The sequence below is a fragment of the Myodes glareolus genome, chromosome X (assembly GCF_982192425.1).
Source record: "Myodes glareolus chromosome X, mMyoGla1.1, whole genome shotgun sequence".
Taxonomy (NCBI): domain Eukaryota; kingdom Metazoa; phylum Chordata; class Mammalia; order Rodentia; family Cricetidae; genus Myodes; species Myodes glareolus.
The window spans coordinates 32709973-32736497 of NC_142053.1; the positions used below are offsets into that span (position 1 = coordinate 32709973).

At 39.4% G+C, this 26525-nt stretch overlaps 1 protein-coding gene across 3 annotated transcripts in view; it reads left to right on the forward strand.

Moving 5' to 3' along the window:
* Gria3 (glutamate ionotropic receptor AMPA type subunit 3) overlaps positions 1-26525 on the forward strand; it is a 275928-nt gene that overhangs the window by 159722 nt on the left and 89681 nt on the right. For all 3 annotated transcript variants that reach the window (XM_048439291.3, XM_048439292.3, XM_048439290.3), the window contains exon 5: positions 12909-12962. In XM_048439291.3, the coding sequence (XP_048295248.1) occupies positions 12909-12962 (54 nt within the window). The remainder of the gene's footprint in view (positions 1-12908; positions 12963-26525) is intronic.

Genomic DNA, 26525 nt, shown 5'->3' on the forward strand with positions numbered 1-26525 from the left:
TGAGTATTTCTTTGTAACATAATTAATAAAAACCCAGAGACAGATATTGGGGTTCAATCTGAAGGTCAGAAAAGCAAAGCATTCAGCCACTGGTTTTTACCTTGACCTTAGTTTGAAATGGCGATCCTGCCTTCAGTAATCTCAGAATAAGACTGCATGTGAGAGCTGTCTTCTCTCATTTTGTATACCTCTCTAGTTCTGGGATTAAAGGCTTGTCACACTACCGCCTGGTTTCTATGGCAACTAGTATGGCAACTGGGATTACAGGTGTTTGTCACCACTGTCTGGTCTGTAAGACTGATCAATGTGGCTGCTTTACTCTCTGATCTTCAGGCAAGCTTTATTTATTAAAATACAAATGAAATATAAGTACATTGCCTAGTGGTAAAGATTAATATGGATGCAGGGCTCAGTTCTTAGAAATACATTTCAAATAATTTTCAAATAGTCATTGTGTACATCCCTAAGTGATCAAACTACTGTTCTTCCAACACTTTCCACTACAGTATAATTTTTTCACTTACTTCATTTTGAGCATTCTACAGATTCTGTTTAATGACTTCTGGCTTCCAAGGCTTTGGAAGATAGAGGCAATTAGATAAAATTTGGCATGTTTAGGGTAGTATGGTCACAGACATAATATGTGCAAAAAGAACATATCAGAACACTAAAGGGAGACCTAAGTGGTCACTTTAAAAAAGAAGTAAGAATAAGGTCATCCCACCGTAACTCTGACTTACTTTCATCTCAGGTGCCACAGTGTTGTTCTAGCATGCAGTACCAAGGAAAATATATTTTAAATATATATATATATATATATTTATATTTATATACATATAAAAGAATTAATGTTTGATATGTTTAATGTATATTATGTTAATAATTAATATGTGATATTATGTTAAATGAATTGTGTCTGATTTCACAATGGTAGGAAAAAAGCCTAAACGTGTGTGCTCTACTCTAACTTCGTCCCAAAACTCCAGAATCATTTGGAGCTCCAGGGCTTCTAAGCATTAGAGAAACCCAGCTCACACACTGAATGGTGCTGGACAAACTGCACTCTGTCCTGGCCACCATCTTTCAGGCATAGTTCAGAAAATACTTTCTTCTTAGTGGCAGAGTTTGACATGGTGTTAGAACATTTTCACAAAATATCTTTTTGACCCTCTGAAGTAGGTGACACTCGTAGTGAGTTTATATTTTCCATTACAATGAGAAACAGGCACACAGGGGTTAAATAACTTGCATAAGATCACATATTTAAGATTGTTGCCTTCCATTCCTTATTTCCTGAAAACTTCAATCCGTTTTATGTACCATATCTAAAAGAACGCATTTGGAAAGGCAGCAATGGAATTCTTGTACATTAACTGGGCCCTGCCAGAGTCACCTCCCTTGCTTTCCAAAGGTGTGTGCAATAACCTTTACTTTGTGCTGAACCATTTCTCTCCCCACCCCCTCCTCTGTTTCCTCAATGAACAATTAAGATCCATCTGGGACTAATTATAATGATTCTTGAGTTTGAACTTGCAACCATTACCCAATTGAGGTCACTTATTTTAAATTAACTTGCCTGGTCAGAACACAAGCTTGGTTATCTTCAGAACACAGTGTAGAGAGGCCCTGGCTCACTCAGACTTTTAATTAACTAGCTAAATAACACACACTGTGACAAGCTGCCTAAGATTTGATGGAGTTGTTCATTTGCATTCAGACAAGGATCATAATACATTGTCAGAGCTTCAGGGACTGAGTCCTCGAAACCTTCACACAGTCTCTTGTTCAAGACTGTGTGCTTCTTCCCTTTGGTTCCCTCTAATTATTTTTCCTGGGCTTTTGTTCTGATTATCCAACATTCATCACAAATGCAGCTTGTGATTCAACAATGACAATTCATGTCATATGCTGAGGGGGAATCAAAAATTGGAGTCATGATCATATGAGCCAAGCACAAAGCTTCATGAAATAATTAGGGGAATCAAAAAGAGATTCCCAGGATACCCAGCAACAAAGAAGACTTTCTGAAGAGTTGGGCCTCAGCTGATCACCACTTAGGTAATCATACATAATAGTAGTAGGCAGTCTTTGTTACACAGAATGCATGATGGGAGCTGATCATCCTACAGTAATAACGATAGTAATGACAAGTCTTGTTGACAATGATTAGTAGTAGTAGTATCGTAGTATGGCTGTTAACAGTGACTGGGCTTTCGAGTCAGTTAAACCCGATTTTGACCTCCATCTCCAACACTGTATGCCTATGAGTCCTAAGGCAAGTTGTCACACTTTTCTGAGCCTCAATGGCTTAGCCTGAATAATACATTCACAATAGAGCCTACCTTAAAGGACTGTGGTGAGGATTCAGAGAAATGAAATCTCTGACTCAGTCAAGCGCTTGCTGCAGAAGCCTGAGGATCTCTGTTCAGGTCCACCAAGCCCATGTTTAGATAACCAAGTCTGGTGGAGTGGAGAGAGTAGGATCCCTAGCACTTGCTGGCTAACCATTTGATCTGAATTAGTGAGTTCTCGGTTCACCAAACTCACCCTTTTACCATGTCTGTCAAAAATAAGATGGAGAAGGAATTGAGGAAAATATCTAATGTTGACTCTATCCTTCACACACACACACACACACACACACACACACACACACACACACACACACACAGAGGGAGGGAGAGAGAGAGAGAAACAGAGACAGAGATAGAGACAGAGAGAATCTTAAAAATTATTTTAGCTGGTTGCTGTGGTACACTCCTTTAAGTCCAGTACTTGAGTGTCTAAAATAGGAGAATTACTATATGTTTAGGGTCATCCTTAACTATATAGAGATTTTAGTCCAACTTGTAATACATAGTGACATCTTACCTCAAATTAATAAATAGGTGATAGATAGGTAGGCAGGCAGATGATAGATAGATAGATAGATAGATAGATAGATAGATAGATAGATAGATAGATAATAGATGAAAATAAAATTTTTAAAGAGTACTTTGTTATAGTCACTTTTTGATTGCTGGGATAAAACTCCATGACCAAGACAATGTATACAAGGAAGAGCGTATTGGGGTTTAGTGTTTTAGGGAGATAAGAGTCCTTCATGGCAGGGAGGCATGGCAGTAAGCAGCAGGCATGTTGGCTATGACAGGCTGCTGAGAGCTTATATGCTTTACCATGGGGATGATACAGAGAAAGCACTGGGAATATTATGAGGCTTTAAAACTTCCAAGCCTGCCCCCAGTGATATACTTCCTCCATCAAGGCCACACCTCCTAATATTCCCCAAACACTGCCACTCTCTGGATCCCAAGTGTTCAAATGCGGGAACCTATGGGGGGCATCCTCATTCAAACTTTGAATCTTGTACACAAGTCTTGAAAAATACTAGCCTGTAACAAAACTAGTCTTCTGTTATAGTCCACCTAAAGGCCTTAGCTAAGGCTTTTTCCCATGTAGAATCTTTTTCACTTCTCCCTGAGGGAGGGGTAAATAGAAGGTGCATTATTTTGTGCTTGATTTATCACCATTTTCTCATCATTTTGCAGCTACATCTTCAACACCCAACTTCCATTTGCAAACTCTGGTTCATTCTCTCTTATTCCCAGTATTATCCTAATAATTGGCACCAGCATCCCTCTGTACCTAAGCACTAATGTATCTCCATTCTTCTCACTCCATAGCTGCAGGATGTTTTTGCTTTGTTTTGTGGTTTGTTTTCTTGGTGTAGAGGGACATGAAATCAAGCAAGCCTTTATTCAGGAGGCTGCCTGTGAACTGGGTCTTGAGGAATGGATATGATTTCTGCAGGGAAAGATAAAGTCAAATAGGAGCATGAAAAGAGCATAACCAATCAATATAGGACAAGCACTAGACTCTGTCTTAAGAGCTAAAGATAGATCTCACACATTTCTCACTTTGGTACTATGAAGTAGCTATTAGTGATAGATGCTTTTACCATGTAGGCTGCTCAAACCTAGAAAGCATTAGTTAATTGCTCAAAGTTACATTGAAAAACAGGATCTCTAACCCAGCAATCTTCTTTGGTGTCTCCAATACTTTATTCCTTTATGTATTTATATCCCCTATATTTCCTAGTTTACAGATGGAAACCTAAGGCTGGGATGTAATTTAACTTGCCTAGGATCATAAAGCTAATAACTGATAAACCTAAGGCATATTGCTTTTAGCAGATCGCCTTTAATTTGCTATCTGACCATTTACATGGCCCTTCTAACTTAGCTTCTCCTACCATCATTTCAATCACAACTTTTTATATAATACCTGGCTACCTCATAACAAATACTTTTCTTATAGTTACCTCAAATATAATTCTCTCCTTTAAGAACCTATTGCTGCCATTTTACTAAACCAGTAAAATTCCTGACTGCATTCTAAATATTATTCTTGCACTCATAGATAAGTAGAGTGCCCACTCCTTATCAAGGAAGTTCTTTTTACAGCAGGTAGAAACTGTTACAGAAAGCCAGAACTGGCCAAAATGCACGGAAAAAAATGATTATGGGCTGCCCAGTGCCAACTGATGCATCTGCAACACCACCCTATGTCTAAGGCTCAGAGAACATCTCTGAAGAGGGGGAGGAAAGACTGTAAAAGCTATCCTTGAAATGACAGGGATGTTACACCCATGAAATCTCAACAGTATGGCCACCTCAACAAGACCTAAACAATTCCAACTCCATTAGACAAGCTAACATGAAAGGAGAGAAATCTCACAGGGCCCCATCCCTATTTGAAAAGCTACAGTGTATTAGTGACTGACAAGAGAGGGAGAATTAGCCTTCCCTCAGCAGGTCCAATACATAGAGTTCAACAAAAATAATTAGGTAGAGGTTATATATTTGAAAGGGAATAAGGGAGGATGGGGTGGGAGGTATGGTTAAGGGAGGAAAGGTAAGGGGAAAATAAAATAATTATAATTTAATTTTGAAAACTGCAAAAACAGATTTATATGGTGGCACATGTCTATAAGCCTAACACTAGGGAGGCTGAGGTAAGTTTGAGGCTACTCTAGACTATAGAGACCTTGTTTTAAAGTAAACAAATATTTTTAATTAAAAAAAAAACTCTCCTTTAGGGTTAAAGCACCATAAAATAGCAAGACTCTCCTGAAATCGGGAAAAATAGCCCTCTACAATAGATCTCTCTTCATTTTCAAAATAGCATTCTATTTAAGTTACCTGTTTGTCAGGTTCCCACTTATAAAAGCCAAAGGAAAAAATGTTTTAGATTTCTCGTTGGAGACAAAGTACTTTCTATCTATAGCAGGTTGAGTTAATCATTCTCTCCTCAGTTGTACTTTGTTCATATTTCTGTTCTCGCACTTCTCCCACTGGATTATAATCATCTGTTAACTTGGCTGTCTTTCCCATTCAAGCGTGACAGCCTCCAGACTAGGGCCCAGATTCTTGTGACCTCTGTCTCCCCATGGTCTGTCCCCACAATTGGCACAGACTGAGCCCTCAACAAACATTTATTAAAGGGAAAGAAAATGAAAAGGTGATTGATAGAGGCAGCTTTCCATATAGTAGGTACTGTAAGGCACATTTCTTCTGATGCTGACAGTGTGCCAGAAAAGGAGCTATTGTCAAAAGACAAAAGTATCTGTTTGTAGTATCAACTGATTTCTGGGTTAATAATTCCAGCAATGATGATTTTAAGCTACCCATGGTTTCTTTAGTGGCTCAGAAAACCGGAATATTTAGCGAGTGTCATTCAGAGGCTCCCTGTGCTTGACTGAATATCAGCAGTTCTTCCTAGGGAGCTTGAACTGTTTGCATGCCAGTGTGATCATGAAGGTAGGTGAGCTGGAGAGCAGGGCACGATGGTGCCAGATTCAAAACAAAAGAGCAAAAGGCCAAAGGAAGCATTTCTGAGTGTGAAGAACTGTGTGTTTGTCCGCCCCCACCCCACCCCCGGCCCCGATGAACTAAGCCAGCCATTTGTCATCCATTTGCAAATTGAGATCCACTTAAATGACATGGCTCCCAGAAGAGGAAGGAAGCTGCCAACTAAGCAATTACCCTGAAAATTGCATTGGGTTTCTGTGAGATATTTCCTTTTATTTGAAAATATAAACATGGTCATTCACTTCAGCTATCAAACGTTTTCACAGATTACTGTGTCAAATACGGAAAACACTTCACAAATGGAAATGTATTCAAAGAAGGCATACCTATTCTCGTCTCTGCATCCGTACCAGCCTCTTTCTCTCCATTTCCTGTCTGGATGCTTCATCAGTCTGAGCTACACCTGGGTCTCTAAGGCTGTATTCACACCCTGATTTTGCACACAATAATGAAGCTAACAATTAAACACAAGATTTGAATCCAGGACCACATAACATCAAAGTTCATGGTTTTTTTCTAATACATCATCTTTAATAATTACCAGACAATTTCCTGTAAAATGATGCTATATATTGCTATGATGCATTGACAAACACTGTACCTTTTCTTGATGTACTTAGTTCAGAAGACCTGTTGTAGTACCCTGTTTATATGGGAGCTTTATTATACTTATTTCATCAGATAATCAGAAGATATTCCGTTTCTAAGAAATTCAAATGACAAGGCCACTCCCATTCCAATGCCTGCTACTCATCACTCATAAAGTCTTCCCAGAAGGTCTCTGTCATAAGCTCACAAATTATAATGGTTTGAGCATAAATGTGCATACAAAACACACAGAGAAAGCAAAGCCTGGAATAGGCATTTAGAATAAAGCTGTACAAATGAAAACAAACGTCTCTGTGAAAGTAGCTATAAGGGTCGCCTCAAGTTTAAGGCCAGTCTGGAAGGCACAACTGGTTCGTGGCTAGCCAGGATTACATAGTGAGACATTATATTACAAAAGAAGAAAAATAACTCTAATTAGCTAAATGTATTTTAAAACGTGTGTGCATGTGTGTGCACGTGTGTGTGTGTGTGTGTGTGTGTGTGTGTGTGTGTGTGTGTGTGCTCACGCACACACATACCATGGTACAAATGTGTAAGGGAGAGGACAGATAACTTGCAGGAGTCAATATTCTCCTCCCACCCTGCGGGGCCAGGGATCAAACTGACGTCATCAAGCTTATTTTCCTTATCTGCTGAGCCATCTTGATGACCCTCTCTTGCCACTTCTTATTAAAGCTTCCAAATATTGCCTTAAGCTATGATAAATGGAATATGAGAGTCTGGGAAGCACAGAGTTACCCCTAAAGGATGATCTTTGGAAAAATTCTTACCTTCTAATCCTCACATTCTAGAATTTTGTTTCTTGCCTTTTCAAGTCCCTTCTTTCCACACAAGCTTCCCTACCTACAGACAGTGCAATTACTGACAAGATTCCTCTATTGTAGGAACATTTGTCTTGCTGACGAAAGGCTTCAGTCTCTGTGTGCACAACATTCACAGCCTCCACTACCATTGGACTGATTTCAATATAGGTCATGGGTTCTCTCTACCACTCTAATCCAGCACAGTCACTTAAGATGGCTGCTATATAAAGCCCTGCTATTCCGACATAAGACAGTAAGTGTGCGCACATTAAACTTACTAGGAAATAACTCCAATGGAATTTACTTCTGATATGTTTACTAAGACTCAAACACTGAAGAAGATGAACGCCTATGATCACATTTTAAAAAATTTCTTCTCAAAGGTGTGGCATGTTCACAGGCCGGTTTCTGCAGCATATCACTCATGCAGCGGCTCCACACTGCTGAAATTATATTCAGTGCCATAGGGAAACAATGCTTTTCTTTTCAAAGAGAAAATGGAATGCAGATGTGAGCCTGAAAAATATCTTTTCATTGAACATAGAGGATGTGACCTAATAGGTTTTTTTCTTACAGACAGAATATCCATAAAGTAAAAGAAAACTGCCTGGTGAATTAAACCAGAAATCCTCCCCCACAAACCCAACCTTTTCTCCCAGACCCTCTTGCCCAAACTTTCACATGATACTTAAATCAAAGAGAAACAAATTAAGGTGAACATCAAGGCATGTTCTCTACTCAAAGCAAGATCAATCTTTCTCCATAGATCTTTTTCTGGCGCTGATGTAGAAAACCAAACATGGAACTACTTAGGTCTGCAAATAACCTAATCTGCATACCAGATGGATCCAAGGGGGGAAAAACATACACACTTCTTCACACACATATTTTTTTTTCTAAAATGTGAGCATAGAAAAACAGATGCTTTTGCCTCCCAGAGGATATGTGGGCCTCTCTCAAGTAGTCTTGTGGAGCAATTTCATCTCAAATTTCTAAAATTATGAAAATGTCTAGATTAAACATGAAATTGGAAAAGGAAGGGTCTCTTTGAGGAAAAAAAACACAACTGAATATCTTAGAAATCATTTTGAACTCCTCAGAGATACTCAGTTTCACAGAAAACTGGATGAGGGACAGGTTAAAAAGGGAAAAAAATCACCCCAAATCAGTAAACCATGATTCACTGATTTCCTTGACAGAAAGTTTGACACTGTCTGCATGGCCCAGTGTTAGTGTATATGCGGTCTTTCTTCTGCAAACAAAACCCGGCTCAGTGAATAAGAACTGTAGATGGGAGGGTAGAAATGAAGGTAGAAATATATTTCCCTAAAACAATGAATTTTATCTCCACTTCACACATTTTCGCTTATTACATTTATCGTGTCTGCCATCACAGCAGGCTATCTATCATCCACAGCAAATCTTACAAAAGCAAAGTGACTATAGAGCATGGATGTGGGAATTTGGTATTTCTTCCTTAAATGTCACATCTGAGTGTAAAAACAGCTTTTTATCCTTGAAGTTCTGAAACTAATTCAGAAAGATCTATTATAATTACTGTAAAAAGCAAAGTTGAATATTCTCTTGGCTACCAGAGCCATTAAAGAAGTAAGGGTACAATTTATGCCTCGTTCATTTGTAACAGATGGAGAAAGAATAAAGACTGAGGATTAGCAGAACAGAAACATGCCTATTAAATATCCAGTTCTTTTGTGCACCATATTATCCCCAATATCCCCATCCCTCCCTATTTTCACAAGCCTCTCCCAGAAAACAAGTCTAAAATAAAGGGCAAGAAAAAAAATACAGCACATTTCTCACGGAGGCCTCATTTAACTCCCATCAGTAGGAGTATAAGCAACTCCACAGAAGATCTCAAGACAACTGAGGCTCACTCTCTTAACAACTGGGGGAGCATTTCTGTTGGAAACTTTCTATGAAACATATTACATGTCCCTGGAATTTTCATCAGAAATTTCTGATCAAAGTAAACTATTGTCTGATGACTCAGGCACTCACAACAAATAGCCATGATTATACTGTGCAGGAGCACAATGTTGCCTGCTTTTCTCTCGTTGTTTCTTTCTTCTGTCACTTCCTCTGGTACTAATGCACCTCTCCTAACATCACTCCCTGCCTCCATACACTCCCCTTCTAGCTTGTAGTGTTTAATTTACTGGGATTGGTAAGAACTGTATGTTAAATCAGAGTTAAAAAGGCACTGAAAGCAAGGATGAAGAATTAATTATGGGCTTCAGTGCAGCAGCTTTGTGACACCTAACTGTTCCTATCTTTAGATAACTTTCCCGTCTCCTCCAACTTAAGGCTAACTCAAGAAAGGGTGATGGGCGAGAACTACCTTCCAATAAGTCCATTTGTTCTGAGCACACCATCTGGGCATTGACCAAAGCAGTTATTCTAACAGCTTCAAGTTTTCCTGAGGCTGAAAATGCAATGTCTTGATGAACAATAACCCCTTTCTCTACATGGAAGTAATGTGGCATATTTCATTACTCACATCTCAAATACATTTGTAGATATTCTCCAGTTTTATCATAGTGACCCTGCTAGAAGAGCAAGAGGCAAACTGTAGATAAGTTGATAGAAGCTCAGAAAGCCGAGTCCAAAGTCAAGAAGTGAGCGCATGACCAAATCTAACCTCTTGATGGTCATCCAGGGCTTTTCTAATGATGCTACCAATGTCTATTGTTCTTTCTTGCCTTTCTTGTGTGGAAAAGCACAATAAACTTGGCCTCCACTCAAAACTGAAACAGACTTCCTTATTTTTCTCTGAGTTTGTCACACGTCCTTAGGAATATTGCTCATTTTTCTTGAAGAATTCAAAACTCTCTAGTTTTATTATGTTGAGGGTTGTCAGTGAATTAAAAATTCAACAAATGTATGGTCCCAACTTGCCACCAAAAGTTAACAAATGTTACCAGCAAGGATGTTTCTCACAGGCAGACACTGAAGAATATATCCCAAAAGGCACCTAACAGCTTATTTTGTGTCATGGCAGCATGAGAAATCACCCCTCAAGACATTCATTAACCTTTCTTTTCCTTCATAAATAATCAGTCTGAAATGTGGTTCATATTTTAAATTAATTGAAAACATCTCTCTTGTGCTCTCTCATTCTCTTCCTCTCTCTCTCTCTCTCTCTCTCTCTCTCTCTCTTTCTCTCTCTCTCTCTCTCAAAGAGAAATGCCTTGAGTCCTTATAATAACAGGAAAGTAACCATGATACTCTACTCAAATCATTCCATTTCCATGGGTCTACCTAAACCTGGATCCTCCATTGGACCTTCCCTTTCTGCTTCAGGCCTTAGATATCTTGTCTTCTTCCTCTTCAAAAAATAGAACAATCATCAGCATTTAACATTCATAAAATGATTAGAAATAGAAAAGATAGTAAGTCAAAATGCAGATAATATTCTGAACCTATCTCTAACCCTAGCTTAGCCTAATCTACTTCAAATAATCTCAGAGCATGTATATTAGCCTTTAGTCAGGTGAAATAATCTAACACAAACCCCTTTTATAAGAAAATGATGAATGGCTCAGGTAATCTGTAGGGAAGCTGGAAAGCAGCTGGCATGCTTAAAGTATTGTTCCAGATCTGAGGATGGTGCTAAGGAAGAGAGCACTTTCCTACCAGGCACAAAGGTTCCATCACTATCAGTTCCGATAAACAAAGCACAATCTCTCCTGTATATATGTAATTTGGACACCACCATGAAGTTGAAAAATCATGAGGCAAATTGAAACATGGCATACAGTCATGCTGAGGGTATTGGCTCTACAGCAGTACTCTAACTCTGATATTTACCAAAGAAGGTAGATGGTTAAGGCCCTTGTTTAAAACAGTGTTCTACTTGCAAAAATCCTGTTAACATATTTCCATATTCTTTAAATAACATGTACATTATTTATATTACTACCACATAAATATCAAACAACTAGTTGTACTGCATTGCTTGGGAGAACAGAGAAGAAAATACTATGCATATGTTCTATTTGAAATGATTTTTCAGATGTTTTTCATGTGGGATTGTTTAGATATGTGGATGTGAAAACCACAGATATGGAAGATCTAACTGCACTGGCAGCATATCCAGAGGAAGAAAGAGCCAGTTTTTAATTTCAGATTTACCATTTTCTGGCTATATGGCCTTGGCGAAATTCAACTACCTTTGGTCTGTGATCCTTCATGTGTAAAATTAGACTTCAGATTTTCTTGAAATTACTCACACATACAACATCTAGTACAAGGCAAGCATATTTTAGACATAGAATAAAGGCAGTCGTGATAACTAATATTATTCAGACTTTCTTATATACTTGCAGTTTGCTATGTGGACAATACTGGCACCTTGTCCAGTTGCTTTCAAACCTCTGACAGCTGCATCCAGTTGTATCCAAAAAGGAATTCATAAAGCTTGATCTTACAGCCTCTATCTTGCATTACATCCTTAAGACCTGTTCCAAACATTATATTCATAGTTCTCCTTGTTTTACTTATCATACACTTAGCTTCAGGTTGGTCCAAAACTTGAGCACACATCAGGTTGTTCCTTTAATCTGTATACTGCTCCCTTCCTTGGTCCCTATATCTAGGACAGTTCCAGTGCCTTAGTGTTCTACAAAATTTTGCTGTACTTTTGTTACATGAAAATAAACCTTTGCATGTAGAAAAAGAAAAAAAACAGCTCATTTTGGTTGGAAAATATTTAGTTCACTGACATAACGAGACAATGAAGCGTACTCTGCAAGCTGAAGGCCAAGTATGTAATACAGCATTGCTGATGAAAATAATGATAACTATGATGACTGAGGAAATGTTTCTCATACTCACTGCAGCTGCCATTTGAGACCAGATGATTATGGTTGTGGGAACTGTCCTAAACATTGGAAGACAATCTAGCAGCATATCCGGCTTTACCCACTGTATGCTAATAGCAAACTTCCCACTAATGGCAGTCAAATATGTTGTCTGACATTGCCAAATGTCCCCTGAAGGAAAACCCCTCTGAATGCCCTGGGGCATTGCCTTCGGTGTCAAAATATACACAGATGGCCACACATTGTTCATGTTAAGGCAAGACAAGGAAGGCAAGCATTTAGGAAAGTTTTCAATAAGCCAAACAACCTCAGTTAACCTGAAAATCCCATTAACCCCATTCTTTGAGTGCTCTATTCCCTAAGCTTTCCAGATAACACAAAAAAAATGTACAGTACAATCTATTTCCTAATTTGTATGCTAAGTTCAGCTCATTTTCCATCTCACCAGCTAAGTACAGAAATCCAGTTCATGGGTGAAGGATCATCAGCTTTGCTTTTGCCGTCTATTTTAAGTGACAATGGTGTTACTGACCTGAAAGTTTCAAGTGTTTTTATCCCCTTGTTTTGACATTTTAACTTTGATATTGACAACTGCTCCTATTTTATCTGGCTATGAGTGAAATACAACAAAAAAGATTCTTGTCTAATTAGCAATGGTTCTATTATATGTAAAAAAAATCAGCACATTGTGATCATTTAAAAGCCTTCATTCTCGCCATCCCACTGATTGTGGAATTGAAAAATGCCCCCAAATAAGCAATATTTCTCATTTCTTCTCTCTGCAGGTTGTGATCCTGGGGAAACATTCAAGAGGTTATCACTACATGCTTGCTAACCTGGTAAGAACAAAAAATAGTTCTGGTGTCCCTGGGCAATATAGTCCATTTAGTTTGTGTCATCTATAATCAGCTGTAAAGGAACTACAGGAAGCACCTAATGTGTTCCCTAGATGCTTAGAGAAATAAATTCGGTAAATACCCAAACTGGCCTATGGTAGCTTTGTATTCGATTATGCTGTCTTTTTCAGCAGCAAAGCTATCTTCTTTTCTTATTTAAAAGATAATTTGAGTTGGGCCTGATGGCACCGGCCTATAATCCCAGCTACTTGGGAAGCTGGGGCATGGTCAGAATTCAAAATTTTTCTGTGCTGCTGAGAAACTTCAAGGTCATCCTGGTAAACATAGTGAGATCCTGTCTCAAAAGAAAAACTTTTCCAAAAATGACCGAGGAAACAGCTCAGTAATAGAGTGCGTGCCTAGGAAGAAGCAGGCATCGGTTCAAATCTCCAAAACCACAGATTACAGCAATAATGATAATAGTAATCAAACATAGCTCCTCACTATTCATAGATTCAATTTGGGTGTCAACACTTTTAAATAGATTTGAAAGGTAAGCCAACAGACAGAGGACTTAAGAAGTGCACTCCCAATAAACCCAAGTATACATGCACACCAACATTTGCTTTGTACTGTCAAAGACTAACCAATCAGACACAACCTGATGCACCTTTCTACTTACACACAACACAACCTGGATCTGTCTATTCAAATGCCTCATGCCTTTGAAAGTCGTGAAGCTAGTATTCCATCAAGGTTACCCCATGCTTCTTCTTATCTTAAAAGGAGAGATTGTTTAGTGGGTAACAAAATGACTTATACATTATAAATGACTATTTGGTGAATATTCTACATAATACTGTCTCTATGGAATGAAAAGGGGATGCTAAATTATCACCACACTACTAAGAATTTATTAAATTATCACGAATCCAAACCATTGCTTTGTTTCATCAGCACAACAAAATTGTGATCATTATAAAGCTCTTAAACCAAAGAAAAGCAGCAATGGCAAATGATTGGTGTAATTGTGCTCTTGGGGTTCTTAAATTAAGGGAAATATCTTGTTTTATTTACAAATATTTTTAAATGAGAAAAGAAAGGCTGCTCAAGCCTCTTTCTTAGAAAGCATCCAAATGTTACTAATTTCTGATTTAGTGTAGATCTTCAATAAGATGCTCAAAGTGGAGCACTTCCATTTAATTCAAGGATAAATTAATTGATCCTTTTAGAAGAAAAGAATTCAAATCCTAAGTTCATATCTAGGGGGCAATTTGAGTCAGGACAATTGATAATGGATGTTTTGAATTAGTGAGGTTAGACGAGGGTTTGGCACGAAGTAATGGATGCTACAGAGACAGTTTTGATGAGCTTCTCAGTTTCTTCCTAACCAATAGTCTGTTTTCCTTCTTCCATTTTCCTACCTTCATCCCTCTCATTTTGTCTTTCCTTCACTTTTATGTGTTTCACAAGGCAGTTAGATATACAACATAGTGTTCAGTATGTGGGATTTTATGTGTTTACTGACAGTGTATAAGGTGACTTTAGGCAGTGCACCAGTATTTCCTTAATGAAAACTCTTATCCTTAATAAACACTGGAAAATCATTCAGACATTAAAACCAAAGTTGTTCAGATATTGCCTCACCTGGAGCTAAAACAGATTCAATAAAAGTGAAATAATGATTATGTTCAAGTCAATAGTAGAATGTGGTTTCTTCATATGTCTGCAAACCATAGCTCCTATGGCATGCATAGTTGACTGAAGTTTGAGAACGATTGTTGACTTGGAATTTAGAATGTCTTGGTCTGCTTGAGTAACCACAGAGACTCCAGTTTCCTTACTGTGGCTGTAGAGGTGGGAAGAGAGGATTTCTCCCATGTGGAACCCTTGGAATTGATGCTAAAACATAGAAAGACAAGCTATTTCTTGGGAGGGATACCTGTGAAAGACAAGAAAGAGATACAGTAGTTGGAAAGGAAGGCTTGAGACCACACTATATAGCTGATATCACTGAAAAAGGAAAAGAGGGAAAACCATCAAGAAAAGCCACAGACTATGGTGTACCTCTTGGTATACTGTATTGATCAGAACAGTTATGAAGTCCTTTTCAAAGATTGCAAATAACACGTCGTTTCAGCCTCACTTTGATCAATCATTGGCTTCTAGAACTCAGTCAAGTATTTTTCTTGAAAGTGAAGGCCGATATTGATGGCACCTGAAGCTAGAGGCTATCAGCTCACTGTACTTCTTGAGGCAAGTTGTGCCTGAGAAGATTTGAGCCCATTCATGTGAGTGATTGTCTCAGTTGGTATAAGAGACCCTTCCTATTCTAAAATTTCAGTTAGGCCTCCTTATGCCTAATAACAATCTTTGAGATTTGCTTTGCTTTCAACATTGAGATCTAGACCAGACACCCACCCTTAAAAAAATAGCCTACAGAGTGATGGACCAGCAAGAGAGAATTGTTATCTAGCATGGTGGTGTACACAGTAATTAGAAGGTACAATCTAGAGGATTTTAAGTTCAAGGCCATTGTAGGCTACATAACAAGACCATGTTGAGGGTGTATTGAGTAAGGATGTAGTTCCATTTTACAGTGTTTAGCTAATATCTACAAGAGTACAAAGGCTTGAGTTTGATCAAGAGAGAGAGAGAGAGAGAAACAGACAGACAGACAGACACAGATACACAAAGAAAGAAGAAACCAAGAGCAAGAAAATGCTAGAGCAAGGGACACAGAGAAAGAGTGGGAAAAAAGATTACTACAATGTCCTAGAAATGAATGGTGAGCTGAATCTGGAGCACACTATTCAGGATAATGAGACCTTAGGGAGATGCCTCCTACAAGAACAAGCAAAATCTGTTCCTTCAAAAAGAAAGTAATGTGTAGTATCATGTCAGTGTGAGTCATGAAAACATGAACTCATTCATTGTGCTTTGAGCTGCCACTTTTTCCTCTAGTGACCTTCTTTTCATTTGAACTCAGCCATGTACTTTCCGTAAGTCCCTGCACTCTATATTATTTGAGCAATAGGTAGAGAAACTGCTATTCATCTCTGATAGTAATAATGAAACAGATAGTCACTATCATGGTTTCCAGAAATTTTAAAGCACATAAAAATAATTCAAACACCTCTAGCAATGACATACACTTAGAGAGTAAAGCAAAACTATTTAGAAGCCATTTGGATGGTCAAAAAAAGGAAGTGGAACTAAGACGTTTCCTTCCAAGATGAGCCATCTGGCCTTTCAAGAGGAGCCAGCTGGGTGAAAACTGAGGATGTGTATATACTTGGAGAACAAACTCTAGTCAGTCTTGGTGTTACAACAGCCCAGAAGAACTCCTTTCTCCTACAAATGCAAATTCAAGAACACTCAGCCTGCCTGAACTTCTTATAATTACCTGCATCACAGCTCCAAGTGCCCTGTTTGATCCTAAGCTCCGTAGATTTAAGGTTTCCATGTCCTTTTACATAAACCTCCTTAGAGGAAGTCCTAAAAGGAGAAGGTGGGAATTTCATCGATGCTTCAACAGAGGCCACCCACAGGTCAGTATGTTTACGCTAAGTGGAAAACAAGCTGGAGAAAAGCTTCTCTTGCTAAAACCTCTGGGAGAAACAAGGAATTATACCAGGAACACAAGCCAGAGATGTGAGCTGGTCAGGCTAGAAGCAGACATTCCAGTTAAGCAAGTAAGCCTCTTACAAATTCCACACCCGTTGGTAGTATCTTTTCTTGCTAGGGGTTGTTCTGTAATTAATTGTTTTATCCTCTAGAACAGTGCTATTACTTTGCTCTAGTCCCTGGGGGTAACTATTATATATGCAACCCATCAGTTAAGCATCAACTCTTTCCCATAAGGCAGGGGCCTAAGTCAGGACCTTTTACACTGTATTGCCATGCATATCATGTATCATGATTGGCTATTTTCATATATGTCAGCAATGGTAGCTCAGATATTACATGTAAATATCCTAGGTTATGATTAGGGATTGACATTCTGAGTGAGGTAATCCAGATCCAGAAAGACAAGCATGGTATGTACTCACTCATAAGTGGATATTAGCTGTGAAGTAAAGGATAACCAAGCTACAATCCACATGCCCAGAGAGGTTAGCTAACAAAGAGGACCCAAAGAGGGACACATGGATATCGGTAGGAACAGGAAATAGAAACGATCTCCTGGGTAAACCGGGGGGTGGGGTGGGACGGAGGAAGAGAGTAATAAAAGAGATGTCTTGATGTGGGGGCATTTGGGGGTTAGGGAAAAACCTGGTCCCAGGAAAACTCCCAGGAACCCAAAAAGATGACCCTAGCTAAGACTCCTAATAATAGTGTAGAGTATTCCTGAACTGGCTGGCCTTCTATAATCAGATGGGTGACTACCCTAATGTCATCACAGAGCCTTCATCCAGTAACTGATTGAAGCAGATGCAGAGATCCACAGCCAAACACTGGGCCGAGCTCTGGGAGTCCTGTTGAGAAGAGGTGGGGAAAGGAGGGATCAAGGTCATCACAAGGGAACCGAGAGAAACAACTAACCTAGGCTCACAGTGGTTCATGGTCTCTGGACTGACAATTAGGGAGCCTGCATGGAACCAACCTAGGCCTTCTGCATGTCTGTGACAGTTGTGTAGTTTGGTCTGTTTGTGAGCTTCTAGCAGTGGGATCAGGACCTGTCCCCGGCACTTGAACTGGTTTTTGGGAGCCTGTGCTGGGTTGCCTAGCTCAACCTTGATGCAGGGAGAGGAGACTGGTCCTGCCTCAACTTGATGTGCCATGCTTTGTTGATGCTCATAGAAGACCTGTCCTTTTCCAAAAGGAGATAGAGGAAGAGTGGATAGGCAAAATGTAGAGGGAAGGCAGAGAGTGGGAGGAAAGGAGGGAGGGGAAACAGCAGTCAGAATGTAACATAATTAAAATATTTAATTAATTAGTAAAAAGTGTTATATTAAAAAACTGATTGGGGATTGATGTGAAGGACGAAGGTACTATGCTGTGATACAAACCATAGCAGTGACCTTTGAACTAAGAGTCAAGCTTAAATTCTAAAAATGTATTTACCTAGCCATATCTCTGCACCTATTTATCAATTTGCAAGATGGAAGAGAGAGACCAGATTACTATTTTCCAGAACAGATTATTTGTATGAGCTGGTGTCAAGTAGTACATGCAAAACCTCTTTAGGGCTTATTTGTTTTGAATTTATATTAAATATATATTTAAAATAACTATCCTATCAAGACTGGAATCTCATAGACATATTTTTTAGAACAAAGCAGAAATAACTGTTTAAATCTCAAAAGCATAGTCGATGTAAAAAATATTACATAAATTTTGGCTTAGACACAGATTTTAGTAGAAAAATGTAAAGCTGACATACTTAAAACTAAAATGCTAAAGCACCCCAGGTCACCTCTGGCTCTGGATTTCTTCCTTCTTAGATGTCACCCAGGTTGGCTGTGAATGAGAGAATGAACACAACACCTGGGTGGGTGCTACGCACATAGGCAGGAGAGCAGAACCAGAGGCCAGCTCTCCTTAAGGCAGGCTGAAGAATTGAAATCAGTCCAGATGGGCAAAAGCCAAGAGGACTGTGAGTGTCCTTCGCCAACTTCTAAACAGAGATGGCGATCCAAAGAACTAATCAACGTAACCCAGCCAGTGATAAAAGACAAATTAGATCCATGTTGAAATGGCCCAACAGCAGATGTTCAGGACACCCCAGAAATCAGGCCAAATAATGCAAGCACTTGATGTGCCCAGGGAAAACCATGAGCCATAGCAGGGCACATTCATTGCTGCAGCATTTAAGGACTGCTTTAGAAGACCTGACAGTTCCTCCGCGGTGGGGACAGCTACTGACCCTGCAAGGGGAAGCGAGTTAATGTCAGCTGTCAGTGGGGAATATCAAGGACAGGCAATCAAGCAGCGTATTGTGCAGGGGACAAAAGGGATAGAAGTTAATGTATCTTTGACTCCTCCCTGCTGTGCTTGCCATTTTCTTGGAACTTCTTTGATCTTAAAACATCTCAGGCGTAGAGACTTCTTGCCTATCACCTTCTCAAATCATTTTTAAAATCAAGAAATGGACTCAGAAAAGATACTCCACTTCAACTTGTCCAAAAGAATACAATCTGTTTGTGAAGTGACTTCGGCTTCCTGCTCAATCCACCTATATATCTCAGCAAGACAAAAGGTCAGTTTCACAAAGGGCACATAAGAGTCTGTGCAAGGATGGGTAGTGGAATGGCTCGGTAGAGGTGCTTGCCCCCGGACCTGATAACCTGAGTTCCATCCGCAGGACTTACGTGATAAAGAAAACAAACTCCTAAGGGTTGTCCATCGACCTCCACATATATGAAGACATATAAAAATATAAAGCACACACTATAGATTTATGGGAATGAAGTGATAAAAGACAAAAGCACTTTATAGGCAAGGACAGAAAGCTGAGCATGGTATGATGGCCATGTAGACTGAGCACTTAGGAGGTGGATGGGATAGGATCCTTAAAATGAGATGCTGACTCAAAAAGTAACACACAAAACTAAAACAAGGAAAGCATTGTGAATCTGAGTTTTGAAACTGTCCAAAAATGAAATGTATCTAAAAGGCATCTTGTGTCCTGCTACCTCCACTCTCTAATCCATCTTGCTCAACCACTCTTGGTCTCTCACTCTTCTATAGCTCCCTCCTCCCTTTTCCCTATTGTCAGCTTTTTTCTCTACATCTCCCTTACTCACCTAAGAGCATGTTAGGAGAAATCGGGAGAAAGATAGTAGCTTATACCGTTTTTTAAATTTTACTAAGACAAAAATCATCACTCATAAAGTAGAATGCAAAAGCACACTCAGGAACAACCTAGGCTTGAAGAAATGACTGCTGTGCTTCCCAAATCTTGGGGGTGAACCTAAACCAGAAAAGAACCTGCTTTGTTTCAAGAGAAAGCAAATAAGGTTGAGTCATGCTTGCCAATACCAACTCATTCCTTCTGCTCCCTTCCCCTTTCAGGTCTTCCTGTTCTGTTCTCTGCTTTCCCTTCCTTTGTTCTCCCAATTGTAATGTTCTATATAAAAATTCAAATGCTCCAAGCTGCATGCTGTGATCTTCTCAGCAGATGGCATGTAAACACAGAGGTCACTGGATTGGAACCTGGTTTTGTAAGCAAGGGAAGTGGGCTTGGGGGCGGGGAAGGTGCCACTGGTCCCAAATGCCAGGAAACACAGCCACCTCCCCTGGGTATACAACCTCTCTGGTAGCTCAGGATTCAGTTTCTTCTTAGAACAGAGATATAATACAGCAACATGCCAAGAGACAGAAGAATGGGGATTTGTCTGAAGTCTAAACTCCTATCTTGTTGTTGAGGGCCACAAACATTAGCCAACTTTAGCTACTCATTCCTCTTGCTGCAAAATGCTTCCCTATGCAAAATGCATCTCCATCTCTTCCCTCCTTCCTGCCTAAAATTTATAACAAAAGATCAGCCACCTAGTCAATTTTATACAAGATGAGTTTGGTAGAATTATATCTTCTCTCCCAAACTTCTCAATGCTGTCTCTAAAATAGGGCTACATGGTAGATTTATACACAGGTGTTCCTTGATTTTATGAGGTTATATCATAGGTTGAAAATACCGTAACTTGGCGATGTGTTTAGTAGCCTAAGCTACTGAATTTCATAGCTGAGCAACACAGGACACGGCAAAGCATTGTCATTGACTCTGGCAGCTACATGACTGAGTAGGAGCAACTCACTATCTGTGCCCAGTATCACTACCCAGGGTCCCACCACTAGCCACAAAATATATCAAAACTTCAAATATAGTTTGTAATAATGTATAACAGTTTCTCACCATTCGAAAGCAAATAAAAATGTTAACTCGGACCATCATCAGGTGGGAACTGGCTATATTTAGACTGTCGTCCCTCGGTCATTTACAAGCAAACTCGCTTGCAGTTTTCAGATGGAAAATGTTAGTAACAGAAACTAGAAACTAGTTATGAGTTCCTTTGCCAATAAGGTTTTCCTTTTATTCTGGCCACAGTATCATCCATAATATATTTTCCTGATGTTTTAACGTTAGCTCTTTTTTTCCCTTCCTCCCCTTCTTTCCAAATCCCATGCCTCCACCTCCACTCTATAAAACATTCGGCTCTTTAGATATCAGTGCATGATCTCTCCAGAGCTCAGTAGGCAAGTCAAGCAACTACAAAGATGGATGGTAATCACTGTTTCCTCTCTCCTATCATCTGGCTGGCAGCATTCAACAGTAAATGAACGAGCTCCAGTCTACAAACGCTTGGGATAGTAGGACCCTAAAAGTGTACACAGTCTCTATTTTTATTTCATTTCTAGTGTATAGGAGTTGGGTGGGAAGAACACATATATGGAAGCCAGAGGACAATTTGTGGGAGTTGGTTCTATCCAACTCCTATGTGGGTTCCAGGTATTGAATCTGCATCATCAGGTTGGATGAGAAACACCTAACACTGAGGCAGCTCTCCAGTTCCTAAGATTGTTTGTGTTGTGTGTCCCAAATTGCATTCACCCAACTACAAAGAAGACAGAGCAGCATGTCCTCAAGAAACTTAGAATTAAATTGATGAGAACGGTCATGGCTAGCTGTGTTAACTGGTCTGGAGAGAGACAGAGAATGAAGAAAAGTACTGCATGTACTGTAGTCAGAAAATTTTGCAGAACTGTGACATCAAAGAGATGCTCTAAAAGATGAGAAAGATCTGTTCGTTTACCTGACAAATCAGGAAAAAAAAAAAACACATCTAAACCGAACATCACATGCCAAGATTTCAATCACCATGTTTTCCCTGAATTGTCAAAAATGCAGTTTTATCCCGACCAGAGCAAGGCTTCTCTAGGCACAATAAAGAGCAGTGGAAAGTCATTGATACGTTTCATGCCGGGGAGGGGCATGACCTGGTTTATGCCTCGAAAGTCATCAGAGACAGGTGGATGAATTTTACAATAAATAAATCACACCTCAGTCAAGCTGTTAACAATAAAATAAAAGATATCAGAGGCTATTTCCTCATGAGTAGCAGTTATAAAGTCACAGTCACTTTTTTCTCCTTATAAATAGCTCCAAGTAAAACTGAAGTCCCATTGGGGTGGTGACCAAGCATGTTATAGCTCACCATTCTAACCACTTAGGAGACTTCAGAGTTTATTTGGTGATTGAGTTAGAGGATAAAGCAGCTGGTAAACAATTCAAGTAACCTGTAATCAAGTGCTAATTGGAATGGTGCAATCTTTCACTCTTTGAATTAACCCCACACCCACCCTGCTGGAGGATGAATCTGCTTTCCAGAAAAAGACTTGTGTCTTTCATTAGGAACCTGGTAACTTAAGCCACCACAATTACTTTGCACTTCTGTGTTGAAGCATCACCCAGATGAACAATTCAAATAGCACTAAAGACAGAGCCAGCCTTCATGCAAATGACAAGACAGAGTGTTCATTTCCTTGGCAGCCTTCCAAGCCCACATTCTACGGCTTTTCTTCTCCCTCCAGCAGGAACTTTCCATTTCTCACCCATGATCTATCATCAACTTAGTAAAAGTCATCTAACTTACCTTGTGTTTGTTTTCCTCAATGTACAAGATGCACCGTAAGGACAACTCTATATGCAATAAATCTTTGTATAATATATTGAAAACAAATACTCTGAAAGTAAGCCCCAAATGAGTTATTTCCATGTGTAAGCTAGCCACAATACCTGAAGGAAAATGATTTGCTTACATGTAAATCAAAGGACATTGGATAATACCAAAGTCATCTGAAACTTTTGAAGTTTGAATCATCAAATTAGGGACAGACTGTGTTGAATGCCAACTGTTCAAACACCAAATTTATAAATAATGGGCTTAGACCATTAACCAAGGACCATTTACAGGACCTAGAATAAATTTCTAAGCACAAAGTCATGACTCACACAACTGAACTCAGATATGAGCAAAAATGCTCTGGATTAGAAAGATGCAGTGTGCTAGACAGGTAACATCGTTGATGAAATCTAGCATAACTTTCCAATCTAAATGAGTATCTTCACTGCAGAGGCAAATAGACAGATGCACAGATATTTAATACCTAGAGAATTTTAATTCACCCTGAATATGAGCAGGAGGTGTTCTCTCTCTCTCTCTCTCTCTCTCTCTCTCTCTCTCTCTCTTTTCCCTCATAGCTTTAGCTTCTAATCGCTTCCCTGTGCAAAGTTCACTGAGGCAACCAAAAGAAAAGATACCACTGTGGCAATTAGGCAAGTAGCACTGATTTTGATGTTTAGTGTAAGCCCACAGAAGTAATTGAGTATCTAATCATGAGTTGTAATTGTTAAAATCCCCATGAAATAATAAAATGGGCTTAACAGAAATTCCACTTAGTACAACAGGGACCTTGGGATCTTGAAGTAACTTAGCAATGACATTGTAGAGTACGTGTACAAATGTACTTATTGTACAGAAGGGAATGTGATAATAGGGAAGACAAAAGTGCAAAAACAGTCATCAAAATGTACACAAGCCCAAGAAACCATTAGAGAAAGAGCAAAGGAAAGACAAAAGAAAAAGGAACACAGTGTTTGGTAGAAGATACGGCAAAAACTGGTCTAGAGCTTTCTTAATCATTTTGTCACTAATTAAAAATGCAAATGAAGATGTAGAAAAAGGATAATTCTTATACACGGTTAGTGGGAATATAAAATTAGCATGGTCATTTTGGTGTGTGATAATTTCCTCAAAAAAAAATCTCTAAAAATAAAACTACCATGCACCCTATAATTGGGTGTCCCGAGGCTCCTTTACGTAGCACTAAATCAAAACTGCATCTCAATCAAGCCATGGCAGTGGCAAGGACTTTATAGCCCCTGATTCAGTTTGATTGGGAGTTCAAACCCATCATGGGCAACAGAGAAAGACTCTGAGGGGGAGGGGGGAAGCACAAAGACAGAGAGAAACAGGGCCGGGGAGGAAAAGCGCTTTCGCATGCCTACCTCACTGAGCACTATAGCTTGGCTCCACAGTCCACTGAAGGTTCTGCTTGTTGACTCTTAATGTAGTACCTAACTGGGAATCATGGCTCGCTGCAGCTCCGCAGCATCCTAACAGTATCATACTGCATACTGCTAGCCCATGTGTTCATATAATTGCACACAAACTGTGTTCTTGTCTGTCAACTCGGTTGAAGCAGTGCTTTGCTGAGGCTTTGGGAGGAAGCAGGCCACCGTCTGCAAAATGCACTAGAGAGTGTCTGTTTCTGCCTGGAGCTGGAGCTCGGGGTTTGTGAAAGGAATTGAAACTTATTCTCAATTGATGGGGACAGATGGAGAGCTCAAAACTGGGCAGATCTCCCCTCAACCAGCTACTGTCCCTTGCTTACTTCTTTGCCTCATTTCTTGATACCCTTTTATTAATTTACCTTTTTCAGTTGTCTGGTAACCATTTTTATCATGTGATATGTTTTACAGAAGTTTGTAGAGAGATTTGACATTTGTGTTGGTTTGGGTAATAATAGCTACCATGGGCTCATGTTTGAATGCTTAGTCATCGGGGAATGGAAGTATTTGAAAAAGGTTAAGAGGTGTAGCCTTAGAAGAAGTGTGTTTCCAAAGTCCATGTCATGTCCTGCCTTTCTCTTGGTCTACATATTAGGATGGAACTCTTAGTTACTTCGCCAGCACCATATCTGTCTGCTGTCATGTTCTCTGCCATGATGAAAACAGACTAAACCTCTGAAGCTACAAGCAAACCCCCAGTTAAATGCTTTCTCTTACATGAGTTTCCTGGCTCATGGTGTCTCTTCTGAGCAAAAGTAACCCAAGCTAAGATATTTATATACAAACTTGAGATTGGTGTATTGGCAACTCTAAAAGAAAAATCCAGTTAAACATTATAATAAAGGAAACGCCTTAAAAACGGTGAATTTTAAGTGAGTAGGATCCAGCAGCCAGTAAACTCTTCCTCAGAGACATGAGCCTTAACTTCTGTTACTAACTTTAACCCTGTATGTTCCTTTACATACTTTAGGTGCTCAGTGGATATTTCCACAGTATCATTGCTTTCTAAGGTTTAAGTGAGACTCGAACTCGGTATCCTCACATGTTCTCAAGTGTCCAGCTCACAAAATAAAATCTACAACTTAAGAAAAAGTGAAATGTCTTGGAAAGTTGTAATAGGAGGCATAGCAGGATCAAGGACCTGCAGCATCTTCCACAATATGAAAGCAGTCAGACCCCTTTGAACATAGCCCCATTCTTTACTACAATCTTGGGATGTAATGTGGTTATTATTGCCATATCATTTTCCTTGATGAAGTTGTTAGGAGACACCTATCTCAGTTTTCCACACTGCAGATTGTGTTTACTCGTATATGCTCCAGAATGCAGCAACATATACCAGAAATGATGGCATGCTTTGAATCGTGTTGGAAGGCAAGCAATAGGCACCACCCTCTCACCTTTCATTCTATCCATGACCCTCATATACTGGTGTCTCCTGTTTTGTTGCTGGTTATTGCTGTCACTTATGTTACATTGTGTTTTATATATATATATATATATATATAAACAATATAATAAATATATATAAATATATATAAAAATATAATAAATATATATATATAGAGAGAGAGAGAGGGAGAGAGAGAGAGAGATTTCAGTGGGACTGGGAAAATAGTCTCACTTCTTTAGATGATCAGGAGAAATCAAACTCGGGACAGATCTGTGAGCAAGCAAATTAGTGGCTCCAGCTGATTGGATCAAAAGACAAGTGAAGCAAGACCAAGTCAGCTGCAGCACATATAGAAAGTGATTCCACTTTGATTATTCTACTCCTTAGAATAAACCTTGCCTTAAAACAAAATCCTTCTTGTAGTATGAATATAAATTTTTGTGACCTCTTTGATGAAGTTGCCCATCTAATCTCAGTTTTCTGTACCTACAGGCTGTATTTGTGTAGGCCACCCATAAAATCTACAGACTGATGGAAAGGCACCCAGACTTGGGCCATGTTAGAAAAGAAAGAGAAAACCCAGCAATAATTGCCCAGTTCCTAGCCTGACTTACTAAGCCGTTATCTCCGGACACTCCTGTCTCTACCAATAATCTTCAAACACCTAGTTTCCCATTTCACCTTCCAGGTGTGCTGTGGATGTTTCTGCTGTATTATTTTATTTATGGCTTTTTCAGTCAACTCAGCACATATTCCCTCCCTCTTCTGGGCCTATACGTGGTCATCTCAAGAACTGAAACTTATCCAGAGTTTGTGGAAATGCCCTGACTTGGAATATAATGAGTGTGAGGAGAAAGACTTTGAACCACGTCCGATGACCTTGCATCAGCCGGTTCTTCCCCAGCAGCAGCCAACACCGTTGTCGAACCTTCCTTTGTTCTTTTCACTATCTGCCCATTTTTGGTTTTCCTTCTGCCTCCCATGGAATCAGTGCAAGTTTCGGTTCTATTTTTCTTTTAGAGAAAATTTTTACTGGTCTCAGTAAAATTTAGCCAAATATTCTTGTCAGAACAAGAAGAGAACCTCTTTTTACAATATC